This window comes from Zophobas morio, unplaced genomic scaffold (genome assembly GCF_036711695.1).
Source record: "Zophobas morio isolate AGI-343-1 ecotype UQ-CSIRO unplaced genomic scaffold, CSIRO_AGI_Zmor_V1 ptg000024l, whole genome shotgun sequence".
NCBI lineage: Eukaryota > Metazoa > Arthropoda > Insecta > Coleoptera > Tenebrionidae > Zophobas > Zophobas morio.
In genome coordinates this window covers 19,095,485-19,103,973 of record NW_026972129.1, presented here as the reverse complement: position 1 = coordinate 19,103,973, position 8,489 = coordinate 19,095,485, and the positions used below count along the sequence as shown (strand labels likewise).

General features: G+C 33.7%; 3 protein-coding genes across 3 annotated transcripts; 1 reads left to right on the top strand and 2 right to left on the bottom strand.

Annotated features, from left to right (window-relative positions):
- Positions 1 to 1,583: 1,583 nt before the first annotated feature.
- Positions 1,584 to 3,976, bottom strand: LOC135135623 (probable ATP-dependent RNA helicase DDX52). The gene is made up of 11 exons (XM_064064715.1): positions 3,905 to 3,976; positions 3,661 to 3,849; positions 3,434 to 3,607; positions 3,120 to 3,375; positions 2,995 to 3,067; positions 2,740 to 2,946; positions 2,473 to 2,686; positions 2,183 to 2,409; positions 1,974 to 2,123; positions 1,816 to 1,909; positions 1,584 to 1,661 (listed from the first exon to the last, which is right to left on the bottom strand). The coding sequence occupies exons 1-11, from the start codon at positions 3,974 to 3,976 to the stop codon at positions 1,584 to 1,586; spliced, it is 1,734 nt and encodes a 577-aa protein (XP_063920785.1).
- A 348-nt stretch (positions 3,977 to 4,324) lies between these two features.
- On the bottom strand, positions 4,325 to 6,736 carry LOC135135143 (probable ATP-dependent RNA helicase DDX52). The gene is made up of 10 exons (XM_064064138.1): positions 6,542 to 6,736; positions 6,291 to 6,485; positions 6,064 to 6,237; positions 5,757 to 6,012; positions 5,631 to 5,703; positions 5,380 to 5,583; positions 5,113 to 5,326; positions 4,821 to 5,047; positions 4,598 to 4,762; positions 4,325 to 4,540 (listed from the first exon to the last, which is right to left on the bottom strand). The coding sequence occupies exons 1-10, from the start codon at positions 6,611 to 6,613 to the stop codon at positions 4,354 to 4,356; spliced, it is 1,767 nt and encodes a 588-aa protein (XP_063920208.1). The 5' UTR covers positions 6,614 to 6,736; the 3' UTR covers positions 4,325 to 4,353.
- Positions 6,737 to 6,863: 127 nt separating this feature from the next.
- Positions 6,864 to 8,391, top strand: LOC135134988 (protein arginine methyltransferase NDUFAF7 homolog, mitochondrial). Its single transcript, XM_064063920.1, has 3 exons — positions 6,864 to 6,979; positions 7,038 to 7,738; positions 7,791 to 8,391. Exons 2-3 carry the CDS (start codon positions 7,038 to 7,040, stop codon positions 8,326 to 8,328), a joined length of 1,239 nt encoding a protein of 412 aa, XP_063919990.1. The 5' UTR covers positions 6,864 to 6,979; the 3' UTR covers positions 8,329 to 8,391.
- Positions 8,392 to 8,489: the final 98 nt, after the last annotated feature.

The following is an 8,489-nucleotide window of genomic DNA, read 5'->3' as shown; positions in this document are numbered from 1 at the left end:
CAATCGTAAGAAAGGTATTCGCTTTACCTTTTCTACCTGCACGACCTGGTCTACCCACCCTGTGCACATACGAAATGGTTGATGGTGGAAAATCATAATTTATTACTAGATTAAGACCTTTGAAATCAATACCACGAGCCATCAGTTCAGTACAAATCATAAGTCATAAGATTGTTCAGATACAGCATTTGCTAGGAAATTTCATGAGATCCGCTAGTCAGGACTCATCCTTTGTTTATCACTGTTATAATTAAGGTTTCTGGATGCTTATACTTAAGTGTTACATTATAACGCTTCTTAATTCTTCACACAAAATTGCTTATAGTTCATTTAAGGCACTTAAATGAACCTAACGTTGTCCCACTTTGGGAAAAGGACTGTGCAAATTGCGGTAGAATTTATAATAGCATGGACTGAGGTACAGGAGGATTAAAAATTTCTCCCCTTAAGCAGTTATTTTATTATCATCATATCATCATGACATCACGGAGACATATTTTCTAGCAACGTGGAAAGCTATATCACTGAAACGCATATTTTCTCACAACGCCGGATGCATTTAGTGTTTATTTATCATGTGTTTTGTTTGGGATAAGTTGAGGGCAGTCCACGATATAAACTCTCAAAGCTAAATGTTTTAAGTAATCAGTCACTTGGCTCAAGGCTTACTGTAACACCATGTAAACTGTTTGTTTGAATTGTTGATAAAGTGTGGCATAATTTATCATCATGTAACTTCTTTGTTTCAATCGTTGATAAAGTGTGCCATAATTTAACATAATATAAATTCTTTGTTTGAATTGTTGATAAAGTGTGGCATAATTTAACAACAGGTAAATTCTTTGTTCTGACAGCGGCCCTGTTGAAAGATTCTTTTCAAACTGATCACATGTTTGAACTGTAAAATCTCCTTGAACAAGTTAACAGCATTGTGGGTCATGGGGGACGCGCATTTTATTCCTTTGACTCAGACCATTATTTGCACAACGCCACAGGATTGATCGCATTTCTGGGAGACATATTTTGACGCGTATTTTTTGGAAAGACGCATTCGTCCGACGTCATTTTGTACCGCCATATTGCCTATTATGTTTTTATATGAGTTTGTTTGGGGGAATGTAAAAACGATGGCCCACAATGCAGCTGAATAACTTCACTTTTAAAAATTAACCAATAACTCCCATGGACATAAAATGTTAACTTCATGTAATTTTGTTAGCTTTGCAATTTTTCTGTCCCACAATTTTAGCCTCAGTAATTTTCTTTGTTGTCTACATTGTATAATTTAAAATTGAACGTAAATTTTCATGCTCTCCAGTTCCTAACTTCACGTAATTTTTTTGTCTGCACAAGTTTTACTTCACACCAGATTTTTATCAGTCTTTGCTAGTTATTTCTACCATGTAAATGTTTTATTGATTAATGTGTCCATCATATAAATTGTCTGATGTCCAATTTTAATCTCAGACGAGAATTCTTTGCTGTTTAAAATTTGGCGAATTAAAATGTTGTTTATTGCTCTTTTTGAGACTTTCACCCTTGTTCGGTTGTATTTTAATATCAAAGTTATAGAAATTGAACATTTAATTAGAATTGAGGTAAATCATAGAAGAGTACGTGGCAGAAGCGGAGTACGCGGTTCCTTGTTGAGCTGGCGACATCTGTACAAAAGACGCAGAGCTAGGATAGAAGTCAGGAGCAAGGCATTAACCGTTTTTATTTAGAAAAATTCTACAAAATTGTTTGATTTTGAATTTTTTTCTTTTCCTGTTTGGTTTTTGGACTCTTCTGTTGTTTTAATCCAAGTTTTTTTACTTTATCTTTTTTTATTATGTCATTAGCAGTTTTGCCAAGATTAGGTTGATTTTTGGAATATTTTTGCTCTTCACCATTTACAATACCTTTTTTTCTAAAAAAAAAAATAATAATAATAATAAAACATTTATGACAACGGCAAGAAGCGACGAAATTACCTTCTCTTTATTATGTTGACAAATTCATATCTTGGTCTAGGATTAATTTCACCTCGTTTAGGGGCCGCTTTTTCCAATTTTCTTCTTTCCTTCCTCGGTTTGTTTTTAATGTAAGAAGGTATTTGACAATTTTTCAGAACATATGCGATACTGAAAAAAGAAGTTGAATATAATACAAAACTAAATTATGTTATTCATATTACACTAACCTTCGCAAATTATTAGTATCTTCAATCGTAAAAAAAGTAATTGCTTTACCTTTTCTACCTGCACGTCCTGCTCTGCCCACTCTGTGCACATATGAAATAGCTGATGGTGGAAAATCATAATTTATCACTAGATTAATACCTTTGAAATCAATGCCACGGGCCATCAGTTCTGTACAAATTAATACCCAAATTTTTCCTTCGCGAAAACTTCTGACAGTATTGTCCCTCTAACAACAAAAGACATTTTAAATTTATATAATAAATCAATGAATTTTATGACAAAAAATTACCTGGAACTGTGTTCTGTCAGCATGAATTGCATCTACATTAATCCCATCATAAATAAGTTCATTGAATAACTGTTCCGCTCTGTTTTTACTTTGTACAAAAACAAGGACTGGAGGGCTTAAACCTTTTCTCACTAAATTTCTAAAAGCTAACAATTTTCCTTGCTCATTTCCCACAAACAGAAGTTCTTGGTCAACTGAATCAGTAGCGGCATTTCTAAAATATTACTAAATAATTTTTTAATCACAACAAATTAATAATAGTCGAACCTTTGACCAACTGTAAGTCGAATTAAACCTTTCATGTTGTGAACACACCACTTGGCAACAATTGGAGTATATGTGGCACTAAACATTGCTATTTTCTTTTCTTTATTTGTACAAGAAAGCAGAATTTGGTCTAACTGATGCCTAAAATTTCTATTTCCTGCAGTTTCAAATAACTTATCAGCCTCATCTACTATTAACCACTGAATACTAAAATACAGATTTAACAAAGCATCAAAATATTTCCAAATATCTTACTTGGCTAAAGAGATTGCAGGAGGTTCTTGGTTCAAAAGAAAACATAATCTATTTGGTGTAGTAATCAAGATATCTAAAAGAAATAATTTAGAATTCATCTACCTAACAAAAAAGGATGATATTACCAAATTTTTGTGAACTACTTGGACCATACTGAGTCATAGCTTTATTTATTTTGCTAATTATGTGGACCCTAAAACCTATTCCTTCTGACAAACGTACACATTCTCTTTGTGTTTGTTTGGCCAACTCTCTTGTGGGACACAAAATCAGAGCACGAAACCCTTTGTTTTTTGGTCCCTCCAAATCATGAATTATGGAAACCAGGAAAGCCGCAGTCTTGCCAAACCCAGTAGGAGCACATGCCAACAGATTTCTACCCTAATATTAATTTAATAGTAATAATCAAGATTTTAATATATTTATTGTTAAAAAATACCTCCACCATTATTGGAATTGCTTGCTTTTGTATAGAAGTTGGTTCCACATATCCACAATTTTTCAAATCTTCAATTACAACTTGTTTAATGGGGAAATCGTCAAAACATCTTGTTGGTTCAGGGACGTGTTTACCAACAACACTAATATGATGCACATTTCGATAATGGTTGATCTGAAAATAATGTATAAACATCTAAATTCGTTACTAATGTAAGCATTGCGTACTTCTTCTTGTTTTAACTTTTTCTTTTTGATTTCGTCGCTTTCGGGGTTAGAATGTTTACGTTTTTTACCCTTTGTTTCAGTTTTCAATGTGCCCAATAGTGTTATTGTATTATTGTCTTTTTGTTTTTTGCGGGGTACATCTGGTACTACTACTCTTTCGACTTCCACTTTGACACGACTGGAATCGTTCTGTAACACGTAATGAAACATAAAATCGAACAGTGAACCACTGAAATTGACCTACACTTTTGAAGTTATGCTCCCTAGAAAACTTTGCTCCTCTACTTAACAACTTAAAGATGTGATGCGCATCCATTTTTGGCACCACAAAACGCAAATGAAGTTACACAACCACCCGTTTGATTATGCTCCTCACATGTATTCACATGGTACAAGTAAATATGGTATGGGCATGCGCATGTTCTGACGTCACCTGGGTGTTCTATGAGAGCGGGAAATTTAAATCTACATTTCGAAACTGCTTAATTATGTCTGACTGATTTTGCACAATACTTAATTAATACATTTTGCTACCAGTTGCATTTTTATTTTCAAGCTTCATTGAAAGTTTGAGTAAAATAATTTAGTAAAAGGATAACACCCTGCGTGCTTCATACCTGTCTGACATAAAATTTGGGAAACAATGGAAAATAACACAATTAAAATCATTAACCGTTTTTATTTAGAAAAATTCTATAAAATTGTTTGATTTTGAATTTTTTTCTTTTTTTTCTTTTCCTGTTTGGTTTTTGGATGCTTCTGTTTATCAGTTTGTTTTAACGCAGGTTTTTCTACTTTATCTTTTTTTACTATGCTATTATCAATTTTGCCTTGATTTTTGGAACATTTTTGCTCTTCTCCATTTACAATACCTTTTTTCCTAAAAAACAAATTTAATAATAAACCATTAATTTGCGGCAATAGGCGGCCAAATTACCTTCTCTTTATCTTGTTAACCAATTCATATTTTGGTCTAGGGTTAATTTCATCTCGTTTAGGGGCAGCTTTTTCCAATTTTTTTCTTTCCTTCTTTGGTTTCTTCTTCATAGTTAACATATAACTAGGTACCTCACACCCAGAATCTTTCAACACGTGAGCAATACTGAAAAAAAGGTGAATATAACCATCAAACTAAATTATTTTCTTAATATTACACTAACCTTCTTAAATTGACGGTATCTTCAATTGTAAAAAAGGTAATTGCTTTACCTTTTCTACCTGCACGACCTGCTCTGCCCACCCTGTGCACATATGAAATAGCTGATGGTGGAAAATCATAATTTATTACTAGATTAACACCTTTGAAATCAATCCCACGGGCCATCAGTTCTGTACAAATTAATACCCAAATTTTCCCCTCGCGAAAACTTCTGACTGTATTGTCCCTCTAACAACAATAGACATTTTAAATTTATATATCAAATAGACGAATTTTATGAAAAAAAAAATTACCTGTAACTGTGTTCTGTCAGCGTGAATTGCATCTACATTAATCCCGTCATAAATAAGTTCATTGAATAACTGTTGCGCTCTGTCTTTACTTTGTACAAAAACAAGGACTGGAGGGCTTAAACCTTTTCTCACTAAATCCCTAAAAGCTAACAATTTTCCTTGTTCATTTCCCACAAACAGAAGTTCTTGCTCAACTGAATCAGTAGCGGCATTTCTAAAACATTACTCAATAAATTTTTAAATACAACAAATTAGTAATAATCAAACCTTTGACCAATTGTAATTCGAATTAAACCTTTCATATTATGAACACACCACTTGGCAACAACTGGGGTATAAGTAGCACTAAACATTGCAATTTTCTTTTCTTTATTTGTACAAGCAAGCAATATTTGATCTAGCTGTTCTCTGAAACCTCTGTTTCCTGTTTCAAATAACTTATCAGCTTCATCTATTATTAACCACTTAATGCTAAAAGACACTTTTAACTAACTGGAAAACAGTTTTAAATATCTTACTTAGTCAAAGAGATTGCAGGAGGATCTTGATTCAAAAGGAAACACAACCTATTTGGTGTAGTTATCAAGATATCTACAAAAAAATGAAAATAAAATTCACACAAGAAAAATTATCCTGAAATTTACCAAATTTTTGTGAACTATTTGGGCCATATTGAGCCACAGCTTTATTTATTTTGCTAATTATATGCACCCTAAAACCTTTTCCTTCTGATAAACGTACACATTCTCTTTGTGTTTGTTTGGCTAATTCCCTTGTAGGACACAAAATTAGAGCACGAAATCCCTTTTTCTTCGGTCCCTTCAAATCATTAATTAACGGAACTAGAAAGGCCGCAGTTTTTCCAGACCCAGTAGGCGCACAAGCTAACAGATTTCGACCCTAATATTAACTCATTAATAGTATTCAAGACCTTAACACTGTTAAAAATACCTCCAGCATTATTGGAACTGCTTGTTTCTGCACAGGAGTGGGCTCCACATACCCACAATTTTTCAAATTCTCAATTATACCTTGCTCAACAGGAAAATCGTCAAAATTTCTTGTTGGTTCAGGAACGTGTTTACCAACAACGCTAATGCGGTGAACGTTTCGATAATGGTTGATCTGGAAATAATATATAAGTATAAAAATTCATTGGAAATGTAAGAATTGAGTACTTCTTCTTGTTTTAACTGCTTTCTTTTAATTTCGTCATTTTCGGGATTAGAGTGTTTACGTTTTTTCCCTTTTGTTTCAGTTTTCAATGTGCTCAGTAGGGTTATCCCATTATTGTCTTCTTCTTTTTTTGGGAGTACGTTTGGTGCTGCTACATCTTCTTCAGCTTCCACTTTTACAGAAGGAGTGAGATGATTCTATAGCACGAAATGAAATTTAAAAGCAAATATGTAAGTGAATCAAATTAACTTACTCGTTTGGGGTTATGTTCTCTTGAAAATTTTGCTCCTACACTTAGTTTTCGAAAAATGTCATAAGCATCCATATTTACTGCCTCAGGAGTCTTTTTTTATTGAACAAAACACGATATAACAAACAAATATAAGCTTTCTAGCATCTGAAACATGCCAGATTTAGATAGAAAAAAGTGAGGTTACATTACAGCAAGGTTAGCAGGTTAGCTGTCAATGATTGTTGCTATCTTGGTATCGAAATTATTACAAGTCGAAAAATTCTTTAGCAAAGTTCTTTACTGAAAAATATAAAAATTGTCGTTAAATAAATAAAGCAATAAGAATATTGTTTATATGTAATATTAGGTTTTTATTTTCGATTCTTTACATTTTCTACATCAGTCAGTTCGATCCAAAGTAACTAACGTCAACATTTGTCAACAAAACGTGAGCGAAAAGTAAGGTTATGTAACTTCCAAAAATTAAGGAAAATTTAAAAAACAATTTTTCCTGAAGATGCTTCACCTCCGAAGATGTACCTGGCGCATGAAAAACCTCCGCGCCTATTACACTGTTAAAAATGAGCAACTTCCCAAAGACCCCCAGCAAGTAGCGAAACAAATCTTTTCGAAAATTAAAGCGACCGGACCTATTACGGTCGCAGATTACATGAAAGAAGTACTAATAAGCCCCGTGGGGGGCTACTACATGCACAAAGACGTGTTTGGTGAAGCAGGCGATTTCATAACCTCACCTGAACTTAATCAGATGTTTGGTGAAATGATAGCTATTTGGTTTTTAAACGAGTGGTCTAAAGTGGGGTCACCGAAACCTTTTCAAATAGTTGAATTAGGACCCGGCCGAGGTACTTTAAGCCAGGATTTACTGAGAGTATTTGATCATTTTGGGGCTTTGAAAGGTGCTACTCTGCATTTGGTGGAAGTTAGTCCGGTGCTTAGTGATATTCAAGCGCGGAGATTGTGTATTCAGACTGATAATATTCTTGACCAGAAGTCTGTGATATATAGACAAGGAATTACCCATCAAGGTATTCCAGTCAAGTGGTACCGGCAAATAGATGATGTTCCAAACTGTTTTACGTTATTAGTAGCCCATGAATTTTTTGACGCTTTACCTATACATAAGTTTCAAAGAATTAACGATAGGTATAAGGAAATTTTAATTGACATTGATACTAGTAAAGATTATTCATTTAGGTAACTTTTGTGTTTTGTTTTTATTTTTTAATTATTGTTTGATTGTTTTTAGGTACGTTTTGTCTAAAGAAGACACACCAGCGTCAAAACTTTTTATTAAATCTAGTGAAAATCGTGATCATTTTGAAGTGTCTCCTGAAAGCCTTGTCATAATCAAGAAAGTGGCTGATAGACTTGAAGCAGATGGCGGATTTGCCCTCATAGCTGACTACGGGCATAATGGAAACGGCACTGACACATTTAGAGCTTTCAGAAAGCATAAATTACATGATGCCCTCATAGAACCAGGAACTGCTGATTTAACAGCTGATGTTGATTTTCACAGACTTGCACATAGTGCTTCAGAAGCTGGGGGAGTCATTTGTCTTGGCCCTAAAGCTCAGAGGGACTTTTTATTAAACATGGGAATTGAACACAGGTTCAGAGCTCTAGAAGAGAACGTAAAACCTGAACTAAAGGAAGGATTACAGTATGGGTATAAAATGATGACTGACAAGGAACAAATGGGAGAAAGGTTTAAATTTTTGGCCCTATTGCCGGCAGTTTTAAAGAAAATGGTTGAAAAGTATCCAGTGGCGGGATTTCATTAACTTATCTTGATTGATATTCAATCAAACTATTTATTTATGTTAAATAAAGTCTATTACCAGAAATTGAATTTTCGCGCCTTTTTTGCGTGTTTACATATGGTTTACATATTGAGTTGTTTATCTCTATTCAGTCGCTAAAACTCAATGGATTGAAAGGAGAT

Bases quoted from the DNA above. Each gene is read 5' to 3' on its own strand.
- LOC135135143 (XM_064064138.1), bottom strand. From the start codon at position 6,613: ATGGATGCTTATGACATTTTTCGAAAACTAAGTGTAGGAGCAAAATTT. The intron at 6,013-6,063 runs GTATTTTTAACA...AGTTAATATTAG, and splicing joins CAGTTCCAATAATGCTGGAG to GGTCGAAATCTGTTAGCTTG. The intron at 5,327-5,379 runs GTTTGATTATTA...GTAATGTTTTAG, and splicing joins CGAATTACAATTGGTCAAAG to AAATGCCGCTACTGATTCAG.
- LOC135134988 (XM_064063920.1), top strand. From the start codon at position 7,038: ATGCTTCACCTCCGAAGATGTACCTGGCGCATGAAAAACCTCCGCGCC. The intron at 7,739-7,790 runs GTAACTTTTGTG...GATTGTTTTTAG, and splicing joins AGTAAAGATTATTCATTTAG to GTACGTTTTGTCTAAAGAAG.
- LOC135135623 (XM_064064715.1), bottom strand. From the start codon at position 3,976: ATGGATGCGCATCACATCTTTAAGTTGTTAAGTAGAGGAGCAAAGTTT. The intron at 3,376-3,433 runs GTATTTTTTAAC...AATTAATATTAG, and splicing joins CAATTCCAATAATGGTGGAG to GGTAGAAATCTGTTGGCATG. The intron at 2,947-2,994 runs GTAAGATATTTG...TCTGTATTTTAG, and splicing joins CCTGCAATCTCTTTAGCCAA to TATTCAGTGGTTAATAGTAG.